We start from the raw sequence: 17,648 nt of genomic DNA, 5'->3' as shown, positions 1-17,648 counted from the left end.
CCCCAGGGGTATTAGAGCCATAAATTAGATTCCTCTTACCATACAGATGCCTCACACCATAAATGGTAACAATCAGCCCTGTAGTTTTTAAGAAGAAGTTAAAAATGTAAAATTGTTAACGCACGAGGCATGACGGACGAAAACGGATAGCAATAAACTCAGGTGACCTAAAAATTGATAATTCATCAAATTGTGGATAGATAGACCCTTCAACAAAGATATATCACCTGAGTTGCTTTTAGTCTTCTTGGCTGCAACTGGGCTTGCGAGAAATTTAGTTCCATCATCATCTTCGATCTCAAAGGAGCACTCTGTAATAACAATATCATGAATATCTTACTTTGCAAATACTAAGGACAGGCATGCATAAAACGTAATGGAAAGAAAAAATATTATGGATGGGTTAAACGATGCAAATCAATGTACCATTGTCATCTTAAATAATGAAAGAAAATTATTGAGAAAAGTTTTTATCATTTCAATAATATGACTTCTATTACCCCCTCCCCACCACCACCACACACATATTCACACAAATAAAAAAAAGACTGATCACCTTGTGGTGTAACATCCGATTCATTTGCACTTCCACTCTTGCATGGTTTGGACATCAAATCTTCTTCAGTCACATGTGATTCAGGTGCTGTACTTGGACCTTTAGGATTGTGTTCATGTAACTCCGACACTGACCCTTTTAGATAAAATTTCAAAAATGTATACAAATACAAAAAATATTTAATGAAGAACAAAAAAAAGCAATACATATACAGTGTGTGAATGTGTGATTTACAACACTAAAACTTTGTTTCCTTTAAATTCCCATATGCAAATGCGGGGGTATTTTACCCAGTTTACCCAGCTTAAGTGTACATTTTCCCTCACATGTAAATAATCCCTTTTACAGTATTGAAAGTGGTACACAGCAAATGTAATTAAACACTTTACATTTTCAATACTATCTGAACATTTCTTGAAAGTCAAACTTTCAAACAAATTGTGCACTACAGCCTCTGTCACAAGGAAATAACTCCAACTAAACATTGTCATTCAAAAGCCAGAGGCCTAGCACCTAGCTGCAATAATGTACATGTAGCACTCTCCTGCTTTTTTTCGGGGGGGAAGGGGAGAGAGTAAACATCAGATATACAAAATCGGAGAGGGCTACATTGTTGCAGCTATGACCTGTTATCAAACAAGAAGAACATTCACAAAATAGATTGAAACAAACCTATCAAGTTGACTTCTTTCATCACAGGAACTGAGAGAGGGAAAACAATGGTATGGAACTGCAAAAGATCAAAGAATCGTTATTGCATAAATAAAGTTTAAAAAAAATAAATCTTTTAAAGAAACAGTTGCCCCTTTTGTGGCTTTATCAATCTTAAAATGATTTCTTTCACAAGTCAAAATTAATTATTCTTACTAGACTTTGACCCGTGCGTGCACGGGTTGACATTGCATAAGATATCGGACATTTACGAAATAGATACATCGACGCACCGTATTGTTGACATTTACATAACCAAGCTTTAAGCCTACAATATACTATTAATTTCACTACACTCTGCTAAGTTATAATAATCTGACAGGAATGCCTCCCATATACCCGTAATGTAGCAGAAAATTGCAGAATCGCTCCGAATCGAATTTGGAGAAAATAATGAAGATGCATTGAAAATAACAGTCAAATTATTCATAACAAACCATTCTGAGGCTGTAAATACTTTTCATCTAAATATTTAATTTATTTATTGAAGGATTCAAAACTTTTTACTCGCTTCAAAGTTACACATCATGTTGATATTCGGATCTCTTGGGATTTTACTCACACAGTGCATTTATATTTAGGAATATTATTACATATATTACATATAGAAGAATTTATTACATCCATTACATTCCACTCATATCATGAAAATCAAATGCATTATCACAGCATTAGGGAGACCAGACAAACATGTTGTTATACATTATAACATTGCAACTTTGATTCTAATTCATTTACTTTGTTCAAAATGCTCACTGTTTTCTCTGTGGGTCAAGATGTCCTGTATTTCCATTGGGTTGCGGCTAGATCTCAATAAATCTGCGGTGGACTCTGTATAAAAGTACTAATATATTGTATTGTAAGTACAAGGTTCAACATTTACTTTTTAAAACATTGCAAATTTTATTCCTAATGACTAAATAAAATAAATATTACAAATATATTACATCCATTTCATTCCACTCATATCATGGAAATCAAATGCATTATCCCAGCATTAAGCAGACCAAGCCCCAGGATCACATAATAACATTGCAACATTTAGTTTAATTCATTTACCTTCTTCAAAATGCTCACTGTTTTTTCTGAGGGTCAAGATGCCCTGTTTTTCCATTGCGTTGCGGCTAGCTCTCAAAGAATTTGGGGTGAACTCTGTAAAAATACCAATATACAGCAAAACTCGTTTATAACGAATTTCATGGGACCATAGAAAAAACTTCGTTATAGCCGTAATTCGCTATATGTTTATAACGAATTCGTTAAAAAGTATTATAGTGAATTCGTTATTAAGTAATTAAGGGTTTTCCGGCTAACAGTTTTCTAAACTATTGTAAGTTATAAAATTAGTATTACCGTCATTTACAAAAAATGTCAATATAACCATTTCATTTCAATTTAAAAAAAAAATCCGTATACTATTTGAATTTGAGTATTTTATATATGCATCTTAAAATTGCATGTTTCTTCAATGAAATTTGAAATGGAAAAAATTAGTTATAAAAAATGATGAAATACGTTAAAATTTTGCCAGCGGGGGTCTTAAAAATACTTCGTTATAGCCGTAAATTCGTTATAGTCGTGTTCGTTATATACATCAATTTTCTATAGGTTTATATATAAGAAATTTGCCGGGACATGAATAATAATTCGTTATAACCGTAAATTCGCTATATCCGGCGTGTTCGTTATATTCGAGTTTTGCTGTATTGTATTGTAAATACAAGCTTCTACGCTTACTTTTTTAAATCATTGCAAATTTTATTCCTAATGATTAAACAAAATAAATATAACTGTTAGAAATATATTACATCCAGTACATTCCACTCATGTCATGTAAATCTAATGCATTATCACAGCATAAGGGAGACCAGATCAACATGTAGATTGTTAAACACAACTACATTTCAAAGTATATCTAGTTAATATAAATGGATTTACTTTAGTCTAGTTTAAAATGACTGGGCTCTCAGCCTCTTGTTCTTTCAGGTATTTTTTGCAAAGTTCAGGTATTTTTTGCAAAGTGAAAATGGACTGCAGATGCAAAATTATTCTTTAAATAATAAAATTACCCAAAACCTTCTTATTTTCATCTGATTCAGAATCAGAACTTGGCGAGTAGTTTGATACACTTAAAGGGTCAGAATCCACATCAAAAGGAACTGAAAGAAATTAAAACAATATAGAAAGTTTTCTATCATAAACATTCATCAATTATTTGTTTACCACATTTGGTAATTGATGTTTTTTTAAAAAATCTGACAATTGACCACTGACTAAATCAAAATTTTCAGCCATGGCACAAAAACTAGACTGTACCAATATTCAGTGAAAAATGAATTCCAATTCAGATTGATGCCTAAATTAACTAACCTACCAAATCTGATAATTCTATGTAAATGTATATTTTTTAAGAAGTACATTTTGTATACAATTTGCAAAATATACATATTTACTACAGAAACAGATTTTGTAATTTATCTAACAAAAAACAATTTTGTTCTGCAAAGGAGACTCTCCACATTAGTGACAGATTCACAATGCACACTAATGTGATCAAGCTTTTAAAACTGAAATTTATTTATTTTACAACAATTGATAAACAAGTTCTTTAACTTATATTAATAGCTTTTGTTGGCATGGATGTTAGCGCGAGTGGATCATGATGTGGGAAGAAGTTGGAGTGACTGGAGAAAACCCACGTGTCCAAACAGGCGACCAATGTACCCTATCATAAACAACAACTGTCGATCATGGGGATTAAACTCGGGTCGCAGTGGTGATAAACAAGTGCATTGTCCACTGCACAACTGGACACCTCTATCAAGCTTTTAATTTAATAGTTCTTGATAATGAAAACAAAATAAATCTATTCAGGTCAGCACAAGAACAGTATTTAATATTAAAATTGAAAGAAAATCCAACAACTATAAACAAAATAAAGTGAAATAAAACATAACAAAACCAAAAAACCATTATCAAAATCAAAAGGATCACAGCCTTTTCTGAAATCAATCAAAAGTAGTACCGGTAAATACATGTACATGAACAGGAGCTAGTGTTGTCACGATGATTGAATTTCAATCAATGATCAGTTGGAAAGGTTGTCGATTTATCATAATCGATTTTAGATTTTAGAATCAATTATACTTGGTTTTATTACATTAATATTATACCTATCATTCTGTTTTTTAATCTGTATTGAATGAAATGAAAACTGGTGTGAGCTGGGTTTTTTCTTCAATCTCAAAAGATGTGTAACACTCTAACTAATAAAAATACAGCAAAAGTCTTATAAGCTTTTAAAAATAAGTGAAAAAAGCACTTATAGTTATATATTTTATATAATACATAGCATAAAATTTAGTGCTCCATATTATTGCATTTAATATAATTTGTTACCGATTCGATTATTGGCCGATCATCAGTTGGTAAGAGACAGCCAATTCTGCTGATTAATTGATCCTGATTTTTAACCTATTTAACAACACTAACAGAAGTTTTAGGTTTGTTTTTCAATAAAAACATAATTATAAATTATATATTCTGGTACTTCTTAAATTTTTGAGAAAAATTTATCTTTTAGATTAGTTTAAAACAATGTATGCACCCCCCCCCAAAAAAAAAGCCAGATAACAAGATACCCAAAGCCTGATTGTAAATCACTTAACTCTCTCTTTATAATTATTTTTTTGTGTATAATTAATCCAACCATTTCCCTACCTTGCTGTGCCACCGCAAGCTTTTCCCATCACAACCATAGTCATATAGTATCTCTTCCCAAACCACAATGTCTGTCTTAGCAAACAAACATAGGTATTCCATTAAACACTTTGAGTTTGTGGTGTAGTTTGAATCGTTATTGCCATCATTTACAAACTGGCAGATATGGTTGTTCACTCCTGACAGCATCAATACTACAGTGTACATGAAAAGAAATCAAACCTTAAATAAGAAGCATATAATTACTGGTATTTTTGCATGACTTGATTAGAATTGTTTATAGTTATTTCTAGAAACATAACTGCCATACATAAATGTTAAAATATTACATTTAGCTGTAGGTCTGTATCTCCTGGTCTGAAGAAAAATTTGGATAAAACATTGCTTCAATTTTTTTTTCACATCAGGAGCTACATACCTCCAGCTTCATGTAAATATGTATAAATCGTATAACCAAAGTTCCTTTCCATTATATTTATAGAAAAATATTTTGTTTTTTGTGCTTGTTTTCAATCTCTCCTCCCCATCCTGTCCTTTTAATGTTTCTCCTGCAGGAGAAAATCTCCACTGGAATGACTGGTTGTGCTAATAACTCTACACTCTACACATCTTTACATTGTCATTCAAAAGCCAGAGGCCTAGCACCTAGCTGCAATAATGTAGCACTCTCCTGTTTTTTTTCGGGGGGGGAAGGGGAGAGAGTAAACATCAGATATACAAAATCGGAGAGGGCTACATTGTTACAGCTATGACCTGTTATCAAACAAGAAGAACATTCACAAAATAGATTGAAACAAACCTATCAAGTTGACTTCTTTCATCACAGGAACTGAGAGAGGGAAAACAATGGTATGGAACTGCAAAAGATCAAAGAATCGTTATTGCATAAATAAAGTTTAAAAAAAATAAATCTTTTAAAGAAACAGTTGCCCCTTTTGTGGCTTTATCAATCTTAAAATGATTTTTTCTTTCACAAGTCAAAATTAATTATTCTTACTAGACTTTGACCCGTGCGTGCACGGGTTGACATTGCATAAGATATCGGACATTTACGAAATAGATACATCGACGCACCGTATTGTTGACATTTACATAACCAAGCTTTAAGCCTACAATAATGCTATTAATTTCACTACACTCTGCTAAGTTATAATAATCTGACAGGAATGCCTCCCATATACCCGTAATGTAGCAGAAAATTGCAGAATCGCTCTGAATCGAATTTGGAGAAAAATAATGAAAATGCATTGAAAATAACAGTCAAATTATTCATAACAAACCATTCTGAGGCTGTAAATACTTTTCATCTAAATATTTAATTTATTTTTTGAAGGATTCAAAACTTTTTTACTCGCTTCAAAGTTACACATCATGTTGATATTCGGATCTCTTGGGATTTTACTCACACAGTGCATTTATATTTAGGAATATTATTACATATATTACATATAGAAGAATTTATTACATCCATTACATTCCACTCATATCATGAAAATCAAATGCATTATCACAGCATTAGGGAGACCAGACAAACATGTTAATTGTTATACATAATAACATTGCAACATTTAGTTTAATTCATTTACCTTGTTCAAAACACTCAGTGTTATGGGTCAAGATGTCCTGTTTTCCTATTGTGTTGCGGCTAGATCTCAATGAATTTGGGGTGGACTCTGTAAAAAGTACCAATATATTGTATTGCAATTTCAAGTCTCTAAGTTTACTTCTTTATATCATTGCTAAGTTTATTCCTAATGATTAATTAAAATAGATATAACAAATATATTACATCCATTACATTTCACTCATATCATGGAAATAAAATGCATTATCACAGCATTAGGGAGACCAGACAATGTTATTATACTTTCATGTTAAATACTGAAATCTGATTGGTTTAGACGCAGTTGGTCATCCGGTCTATAACCCTTAGCGTTAGAAACACACTTGGCAACGGATAACACAACGAATTGTTACATGCGCGCAAATTATGCGCGTACGGTTCGCCGTAGAATTTACTTCATTTCTATATAAAAGCAGTTAAATTTTCTTGGCAACGTGTAACACAACGAATTGTTACATGCGCGTAAATTACGCGCGGACAGTTCGCCGTAGAATTCACTTCATTTCTATATAAAAGATGTTGATAAATGAGGCGTATAGACTTCAGTCCTACCAGTTTCTACAGATCTATGAATTACACAATCAATGCCCGTAAGAAATAGAGGAAGGTACACTTGGTGTATGTAAATATATAGTTATAGAAAAAAAGGAATGACAAATCTAGTCTCGAACCCGCGACCCTTCAGTGCGTAGAAGTACTGAGCCTATTATATATACACTATCACAAAATAAACAGTAAAAATGCTTATTTCAGTGATTCATAGGGCTATGATAGTAGCAAGCATATCATGATACATACGTAAATTGATAACTCGGTTTATGTACTTTTCTTGAATGTAAGTCACCATCATACCCGTATACATAACCAAAAAAGCATTATATTGTTCAGATAAGCACAGTTGATGACTGTATTATTTTGCGTACAATACATGTAGGAGTACAAATATGGATAATTATATAATTCAACAGTCAAATATAAAATTTATGATTAAACTACAGATGCTTCAATCAGCACAAAATGAAAAGCAGGCATTCTGTTCACATACAGTCCACAGAAATACAACTATTTTGCAGACACCCCCTCTCCCCTCCCCAATTTAACAAGTTAATAACGACGCCGCGACCTTACTAGATAATCATATTGACAAGAGCACCCACCAACCATCCTTCAATAGCAAATACACACATGATATACAGATGACAAAAAATACAGCATGTTAAATCATATCCTCTGTATTACTAGTGTGCCTATATGAATGAAAACAACGAGCTTAAAAAAAGCAACAACGGACAAAACAAACAAACAACCACACACACAGGATAATGACAAAAGATAAATGGAGTTTTGTGAATATTGTTGTGAACCTTATGTGTCTTTGATATGGTTTGAGATACAAAAATCATAAGAAAAGAGAAAAAGTCAAGTTGTGAAGATATAGCGTTTTATTTTAACGCATATTTTGCATTTTTAGCAATATTTTCTCCTCCCCCGTGCGTTCTGTTTTCCGAAAATCGACTCTCCCCTACGTTACCGTTACATCTGAACAGAAAATGTCTTGATTACTCATTTTTTCCTAAGGTTTGTTAAGATTTGATTATTGCACTTTCAAGGTTGATCATTTGTTCGACTGTTTCAACTTCTGTATCCCAAAGTAAGTCGTATATTTTACAAAGCATGCATATTTTGATCACCCGATCACCATGAATTTGAAATCTGTAAAATAGTTTTGAAGTGTTTGAGACTACTATACGCATAGAGCACTCGGACCAATGACCAACACAAAGTTCGATTATCGCTGTCTTCCGTGTGGTATATATTTTTTGGAAATACTTCTTATAAATACCTACAAAAGGCGTGACCTAAATTCCTTCGGTCTTCGAAGCGAAGAAAATCGACTCCCCCATGCGTTCGAATCGACTCCCCCTACTTTTCAACGACTCCCCCGCGTTAGGGGCTGTTTACAGTGGTTAAAATGATGTTATAGGTAAAATGTTGAAGCGGGCAGTTGATTTAATTCAGCGTATTTCTTTCGTAACAATCGGCCGAAGTTGGGGCAAATTTTCCCGAATCACTTTGTGTAGCACTGGTCTGAGATTCGGAAGAGACGTCCGTAAAAAAATTTTCGGTCCCGACGAATCTCGCTGAGATTACCAAAATTGCAGAAATTCGAATGATCTTAGATACAATATCTACAATCAAATTAAGTACAGATTTCCACAAATGCATGTTTCGCCTTCTATATTCTACAAAAGATTACCACATATACAAAAATATGTAACAATCAAAATACTACCAGAGCAACAACACGAATGGTGAACACAAACAATTTGTTGATTTTTTTCCCCTTCAAAACTGGTCAAAGCTGACAAAAACTGCCAAACAGAGCCACAGCTTAACCAACTGCAAAGCATGCATTTATGACTTGCAAAGCATGTCTTCACTGCATTTGTCATATACAAAAGAACTGCAGATTGCAATTGGCAAATGTCAGGAAATGACAGAAAGTTTCTTAACCATAACAAATCCAACCACATTATCAGGGGCAACAAATATCGCAAAAACAATGGTGAAAACAATCAATCCCATATTTGAGAGAAAACACGGCAAAATTTCACTTCAGTTATTTCCCGAAGTTTAAACTTAACACCAAAATTATCAAATAAAGTAAAGCGAAAGCAAAACAAAGAGAACATACAAAATTCAAATGAAAAATGCTATTTCGCAAGATGATGTGGATGTCCACTACTTTTGTGCTCAGGAAAATCTTTCATTCAGCATGGGAGGGACAGATTAGCTACTGGATTTACAACAAGAGAAGAAACTACAGTTAGGGAGAAAACACAGAATGAGAAAAACAAACGTTTAAAGAACAAAAAACACCATGGCCCATTCAATTCATACAATATCAATAAAGAAGCACTTGAAAATAAATTGGCTAGTATGTCCTTAAACCGTCCTATTAACTGGACTAGGTTAGAATAAAAAATATATGTTACAAAAATCCAAGACAACACAATGCCACTGAATGCTGGTCAAGTTATCAAACAGTTTGCTATATCAAACGGCATAAGTCTAGAAAAATTCTCTTCCAATGAATATTTACGACGAGTGAGGAGGTCCCAAAAAAAGGTTGCATACAGATTATCAGTTCCAACTTCACGTTCGGCAAAAGTTTTCAAAAAAATTCATTAAAAGAAATATTCAGTGCAAGAAATTTTACATTGGTGAGGAAGTCGCACCAAAATGCTACAAGACAAATTATATTGACCAAGACGTGAATTGCAAGAAAAACTAAACAAACTAGAGGTACTGTGAGCAAGCTCACAATTGATACCCCCCGCTAAGGAAAATCATAACTCTTGTATTTTTTTTATTATAGAAAATATTGAATGAATCTATTTCATCGTCCATTTTCTATAAATAACAACTGCTCTATTTTTTAAAACTGTTAATGCTTATATGAGTACACAAACCAATTTCCATTCTTTAAATTCCATTTTAGTTCAAGTTAACTGTTAATGCATGAGGACATTTGCATCCTAATGTTAACAAACATGACTCGAATCAAACGAAATTCCAATTTTGAATTATTGGTATACTGAGCCCGATTTTTTTTTTAACAATGACCTTCAACTTCCTCAATTGACCATTGGTCAAGGTCATGACATACTCTCAGGTTATAAGCATTCTAGATGTTAATTAAGAACTTCCAATATTTGTCCATTAGAAAGATATGGGCTGGACACGAGTTTTATACTTTCCTGCAAGTGACCTTGGCCTTGCCCAAATGACATTGGGTCAACGTCATGACAAAACCTTATCTTATAAGCAATCTTTGTGTGAACTGAGAACTTCCAATGTTTCTCCAGAAGAAAGATATGGGCCGGACACGAATTTTGCACTTTTTTCTGCCCTTGACCTTGTCCAAATGACCTTGGGTCAAGGTCATGACACACCCTTAGGTCATAAGCAATCTTTGTGTGAAGTAAGAACTTCCAATGTTTCTCCATTAAAAAGATATGGACCGGACACGAATTTTGCAATTTTTTCTGCCAGTGACCTTGACCTTGGCTTAATGACCTTGGGTTAAGGTCATGACACACCCTTAGGTCATTAGCAATCTTTGTGTGAAGTTAAAACTTCCAATGTTTCTCCATAAGAAAGATATGGACCGGACACGAATTTTGCACTTTTTCTGTTGGTGACCTTGACCTTGCCCGAATGACCTTGTTTCAAGGTCATGACACACCCTTAGGTCATAAGCATTCTTTGTGTGAAGTTAGAACTTCTAATGTTTCTCCATAAAGATATGGACCGGACACGAATTTTGCACTTTTTCTGCCAGTGACCTTGACCTTGCCCGAATGACCTTTGTTCAAGGTCATGACACACCCTTAGGTCATAAGCAATCTTTGTGTGAAGTAAGAACTTCTAATGTTTCTCCATAAGAAAGATATGGACCGGACACGAATCGAACAGACAGACGGACAGACGGACGGACAAGGTGATTCCTATATACCCCCCCCCCAAACTTCGTTTGCGGGGGGTATAAATGTATGGCAGAAAAATCTTCCTCAAAACAATGGTCAAAAATGAGATCGACCGCCTTGAAAAAGCTGGTGTTGTCAGGCACACCAACTACAAATACATGACCGAAGAACAAGTGGAACAATTCTGCAAGCTGATGTCAGAACCTGGAGACATTGAGAATGCCAGAGACACACTACATCAGAAGGAAAAGGAATGGATGTTAAAGATGTGGCATAACCACTCAGATATAAGTAAGTTTTATGTCATGCTTTCTCTATGACCCTATCAACTTTCTGACAGATGAAGAATTCAAACAAAGAAATCCAGAAAAGAAAAAAAAATGACGTGCAGTCATTCATTGAGAAACCCCAACTCTAAATTTTTGGATTATCTGGTAAGACAATGAACACCAAATATTAGAAAAATAAACACACAAAAGTTATCATAACAAAAAACCTATATGAAATTGACAATCACATTAAAAAGGGTAGACAATTCTCCTACAAAAACAGTAAAAAAAAATACAATCACATTCATGGCATGGCACACATTTACAAAACAATAAAAACATATCTTTAAGAAAAATAGCATAGTTTACGAATTAGAATGTTACATGGAACTGCTGTTCAGTTAAGCGATGTGGCCCATGGGCCTCTTGTCTTATTTTTTTTTTCACCTTAAATCTTTTTCTTATTTTTTCTTAATAGGCGTGGCAACTTCCAGAAACAACTGCATACAAATACAGTGTATTATTGATAGTGCTAAAGAAGGTCGTGATTATACAAAACAGCATTTTTGCCATTTCTGCCTGAAACCTCAGAAAAAAAATTCAAGACACCTTTTGTCACAGCATCAAGAAGTGAATTTAGAAACTGCAGCTAAAGGTAATGAAAATAGAAAGAAGATTCTAGACAAGTACAGAAGTCTTGGTGATTTCAATCACAACATCGAAGTTCTCTTGCAAAAGAGTGGAAATTTCATTGTTGGTAGAAGACCGAAAGATGATAAACTGATGGTGAAATGTCAGATAAATCAGATTCCACCACACACATTTTCTGTACAACTGATGGACCATGCGTTGACGTAACACAAGGAATAAATTCATTTCGCGCAGGTACTCTGGTCTCATTTCCTTGAACATCTTTGTAACTAAAAAAATTAATGAAATGCATGTAGGCTTTTTCCCCCGATAAAATTTCCCCTTCCGTACCTCACAAAGTTTACCGAATGACTGACGAATATTTTTGTTTACTATGTTCATCTACAGCAACAATCACTGAAATCGGGTTAATATACATGGGGGACATGACGAACTAAAGTGAATAAAAAAATTTCATGCAACAATCTTGAAGACAATGGGCTTATATACATTATATATAAACAATGTTTACACTTACTTATCAGGTAGCATCTTTGTAAGTTCGACATTTGTTTTCAAACACAAATTCGTCCGTAATTCCTTCAATCAATCATACTAATCTCCGATATAGATTTTGTTTTCCTTGAGTTTGGCATTTGCTTCCTTTTTATTCCTCTTCATAGCTGAATCCGTTAGTTTTAACTTCGCTCCACGTTTTCCCGACATCTTTTTTCATCTCCGACGACTATATACGCATGCGTACCCCAGTGTCCAAGTGTGTGACCTAGGGTCACTTGCATATTTCTGAATACGTCAGTGAAATATTGTCTTGCAAGACAAAAATTCTCGCTGAGCATATTTTCACGTATTAAACGAGTTTTAGACTTAATAGCAGGTAGCATCATTTTGATATGTTATGTTTTATAATTGTGGCTTAATTGTTTTAGAGTGCTTTGGGCGATTTAAAAAAAATACCGTCGCCGACAGTTTATATTGCTTTAACATATCTCAATTTGATATCTACTGTCCAGCGTGTTTAAAATATCATTCTTGAAATACATGAATAAATCTTATTTTGGCTCTTCAAATCCGTCAGAGTTGTATATAATTTTATGTTTCTATAGTATCTAAATAAACGCTAAGTCTAGTAAAAAGTACAATTTTCTACGTACATATTTTCAGTAACCTATTGCTTCATCACCCAATCAAACTTTCTAAAATGATTTTGTTTGCTGTTAACAACCTGTACATGTGTCTTTGAAATCAGCATATTCGTTATTTCATAACAAGGGTGGAAAATCTACTTTCTACATTGATGCATACTAAGTACATTGCTTTAAAATCTCTTGTTCAGAAGAAAATGGTTTTTAACGGGGACTTCACACAGTAATGTTAAAAAAATATAAGAGTTTAAATAACTTTATTCTGACATTCTTAGATTATCTCTATACATTACCTTTCCATGCGATTAGAAATAAGAAGAAATACAATTTTACCAAAAATCCAACTTTTTCGGGATTCGAACCCAGTCAAAAATAAAAAACACGGTATTAGTCTATTGTAACTGCGTTACCACTCGACTAATCTAGACATGAATTAAGTACGGAAAATTTAATACGTCGTTTTTATACTTCAACGGTATTAATGATTTTTTCCAAAAGTCAGGTTTATTAAAAATATGCCTGTTTGAAACAAAAATCGGAAATGGCAGATTATAAGAAAGTGTCTTACTTTAAACGTTAAGGTTGAATTATTTTTGTTTCAAACAGACATTTTTTCACAATGATGAGTATTCCCCTTTTATATGGCGTGAATTCTGCCATATTTTTCTGTGTAACCATTTTTAAATTTATTTCATGGTCTTAAAATAGATCCAGTGTTCTGTGATGTCACACTTTTGTGTAAAACTTTGAATTCTTTAAAAATTGTGCAAGATAGTTTTATTTATTTTATGTGAATATAATCACATGGATGTAATTAAAATTATTGGTAGGTTCAAGATATTTTAGCACTTAATTTTATACTAAATTTCCAAATTTTTATATATTTTATCTATGCAAAGGGGAAATAAATCTTTTTCTGACTTTCTCTCAGTTGTATGTCTAAATGCTATAGTTTTTTCCTATTCCAACGATTAATTTTAAAATATTTTTGTAATTTTATTTTCTGATAAAGTTGACATTAAAATTAAACAAGAAAAACAAATTTCTGCCAACAAGATTTTACTTTTAACCAAAAAAAATACATTTTTCTAATGCTAAAATATGCTTTAGTTTATGTTTATCTGGCATCTTAAAAAGTGTGATGACATGTATATTTTTTCTAACAATTGATGACATTTAAGTCTATTAAGTCGAAATCAGTTCGGTTTTTCAACTTTCCTCAGATAATTTAACGAGTATGGAGCTACCTTAAATAAGTTAATACAAACTTCCCTTGAAATTCCACACTGATTTATGTACAACGTTGCATGGAAAAAAATAACATCAAATTATGTAACTGTTATTTTTCTATTTTATCTGCAACTCCTTTGGGAAAAATTAGCATAGAAACTGCAACACCTTCTTTCGTGTTACTAGTCTAAGTTAGTCTAACTAATAACAAAGAATTGAACAGAATAATAAAGGTTTGGAACATATACAAATACAAAAAAATTTAGAATTGTAAATATAGAAAGTTAACACAGAAAAATTTTAATAAAAATTGTCAGAATTTCACTGTAAATACATATATATATATATATGTATAACAGTAATACATTTACAAATTTATGTATCAGATGATATTTTTTTATTTAATTGTTTAAAAGAAAACCCAATAAAATCGCAATAACCCCTCCCTTTGCAGTAAAATTAGTGAAAATACCGGTATCCAAGCAAATGCCTTTCTGTTGATAAAACTTTGAATATCTTTCTAATAAGAGTCTTGACAGATGCAAAAAGTTGTTTCAAAAACGCAACTCCATATCAGAAAATTGATCCCATAGGACTATGATTTTATTCGATAACCTTGTTAATTTACTAAACTCACACAATATTACCATAAATACCATACTATGTAAACATTTGTAAAAAAGGATAATTAATATTGTAAACAATTTTAAAATTGCCAAAACACTACAATCATATCAGTCGTTTTGAATTTCATTTAAATTAATCCCCTTTAGTGCCACTTCATCCATCAACTTAAACTTCTTTTTAAAAAAAATTAAATTCTCAATTGAAGGGGCATGGTCACGATTTTTGTCAAAATTTATTTTCCCAGTATAATGTTTACAATGCTTAAGTAAGGCATTATTAATAGGCAACCAAAATTTAGGTGTCAATTGTTGAGATATAAGCGAGTTACAGAGCTTACAATTCATTGCTATGTAAACAAAGCTTTTGTTTACATTTTGTACGTTAGAGTGAAAACACTAGTTTTAGACCGAAAATAAATATGGTAAACGTTAAGATTTTTTTACAGACCGAGAGCTACAGATTAAGAATACGACAATTCTCGCGCTTGTGCGCATATCATACTGAGTTTAAATATCATTGTCCGAGTCCAGGCTTTTTACCCCCTCAGGAAACAACAGACAGTCAACAAACAAAAAAGCCTCGAATTTTCACACGAGCCGAGGCCAAATCAAGCATGTATTTAACTGTTTAACATGTTGTATTTTATCTTATAAAACATAAAGTCCCTGTTGCTGGCAGGAAATCTTTAAAATCGAACGGGAAAATAGGGAATTATTTTGTCTATAACATGATTTGTAGTGAAACTTTGGAATTGTATTGGTTTGAGACCTTCATTCAAAACGGAGAAAAAATGATATTATGTACGGGTTAACAAATCTGCAGACCTTCGCAAAATGTTAACTTATACCTTAGAACATTATTCACGTTTATCAAAATGAATCAAACACATACAACCTAGAATCATATAAGTAATTTGACATTTTAAACACTATCCGTCTTAAATTTATGAGCTAAAAATTGATAATTTTTCATCATAGTGGAAAAAAAAACAAGCGACCTAATTAGGATAGAATTAACAATTTGTGGATGTTTAACTACTTTCCGAAATTTTCTGGCAACGTTTTTATTTCCGAATTATTTTAAGGTATTATGAATTCATTGTGTATGTTTTGTTTTCTCTATTGTTTATGATGTATATTGATCAGTAAGATTTAAAAAATCATCCCTGAATGCTTATATATCGATAGAAGGTTTCATTTAAGGTGGAATAATCCTTCTAGCGCCTCTCTCACAGGTGAATGAAATGTGACACCTGAATTCTGATTGTTATCTATAAACGTATTTGAATTCGTTATTTATTCATAAAATCATTTTTTAAAGTCTCGGAAATCACTTGGTGGGCATGTTTGTTTAACAATGAATTCCAGGGTGTATATTAATAAGGGCTTTCACAATTCGTAATAGAAAAAATTTCATCTTTCTTTATAAATTGAAAAAACGCATTTTGTACAAAAAATATCGTAAACTATACTAAGGGTTGTCTTACGGGAAAGTTTGTTTTGTACATCAAAAAGCGAGTATGCTAAAATCATATTGACAAACGGTTAATAGTACGATTTCCTAGTAGAGAAGTTTTGATGATGTATAACATAAATGCAATTTATAAACCACTAATTCTTTATCGGCATTAGTTCTGAACTAAATTTTTCAACACATACGCACAATTAAGGTGAACCCCCCCCCCCCCCCCGAAAATACTATGTTTTTTTTCTATTTTAAAAACACCGTTTGGAGACAATAATGACAAAGAAGTAGTTGATTTCCTTTTTGTCCCTCATTCATTTATCTGGAGTGTTGTATCCAGCAGTACAGCGATTTGTCCCCCTTGTCTGCTTTCTACATTCATCCCGTCGCGTTTCTGCGTGTCGGGTTTGCTAGACTGGTGGAAATCCATTCTTCTGGTGGTCTACATTGAAATATCTGAAGTTTTTCTGGCTTTTTTTAAACAATTTTGATATTTTTTGTGCAAGAAAAACGGAAGAACCAGCGCTACTACGATAACTGTAAATTCGCCGCCTCGAACTGGAAGCGGCATTCTAGATTCATATATATATAATGTGATAAACACACACATAAAACAACAGTGTTGTTTACCTATTTCTCGCGAGATGTCTAAAATGCACGAACTTATAACAAATGTCATCAGTTCCGTAAAATGTATTCAACAGTCTGTTTGAATAAATGTTTCTGTTTGAATGGGATGAAGGAAACCATAAAAGCGATATTAGTGAGCAGTAAGGTCCTCGTTTTATTAATTAGTTGTGAATGAAAATTTTATTCAACTTGTAAATATTTAAAATCGATCGGAGAATGTTGCCTCCAGTTTGAGGCGACGAATTTCCAGTTCTATAATGGCGCCTGTTCTGGCGTTTTCCTGGCATCATTAATGTAAATTTATTTGCAAACCCATCAATTATGACAAGAAAAGTTTTAAGAAATTTTTTAAAATATTGTTTAAAAACATACAATTTGAAACAATTTTTTATTAAACATAATTACATATTAATGTCAGTGAACACAAATAATCTGAGCACACTTAAGATATATTTTTTCACAATTTAATATTTAAGTCGTTTGACTTGGAAATTGAACTTGGCAAAAATCCATTTGATTCTGGTTTCTTAGGAA

General features: G+C 32.7%; 1 protein-coding gene across 1 annotated transcript; it reads right to left on the bottom strand.

Moving 5' to 3' along the window:
• Window positions 1–556: 556 nt before the first annotated feature.
• On the bottom strand, window positions 557–3,427 carry LOC128169535 (uncharacterized; the record flags this gene model as incomplete). The annotated part of the gene is made up of 5 exons (XM_052835658.1): window positions 557–691; window positions 1,229–1,286; window positions 2,006–2,098; window positions 2,327–2,419; window positions 3,337–3,427. Coding segments are annotated over 5 exons (357 nt in total), but the record flags the coding sequence as incomplete, so codon positions are not given.
• Between the last annotated feature and the right edge of the window lie 14,221 nt (window positions 3,428–17,648).

The sequence above is a fragment of the Crassostrea angulata genome, unplaced genomic scaffold, assembly GCF_025612915.1.
Source record: "Crassostrea angulata isolate pt1a10 unplaced genomic scaffold, ASM2561291v2 HiC_scaffold_147, whole genome shotgun sequence".
Taxonomy (NCBI): domain Eukaryota; kingdom Metazoa; phylum Mollusca; class Bivalvia; order Ostreida; family Ostreidae; genus Magallana; species Magallana angulata.
Note: the sequence above shows the minus strand (reverse complement) of the source record. Positions and strands in the feature narration are given on the sequence as shown.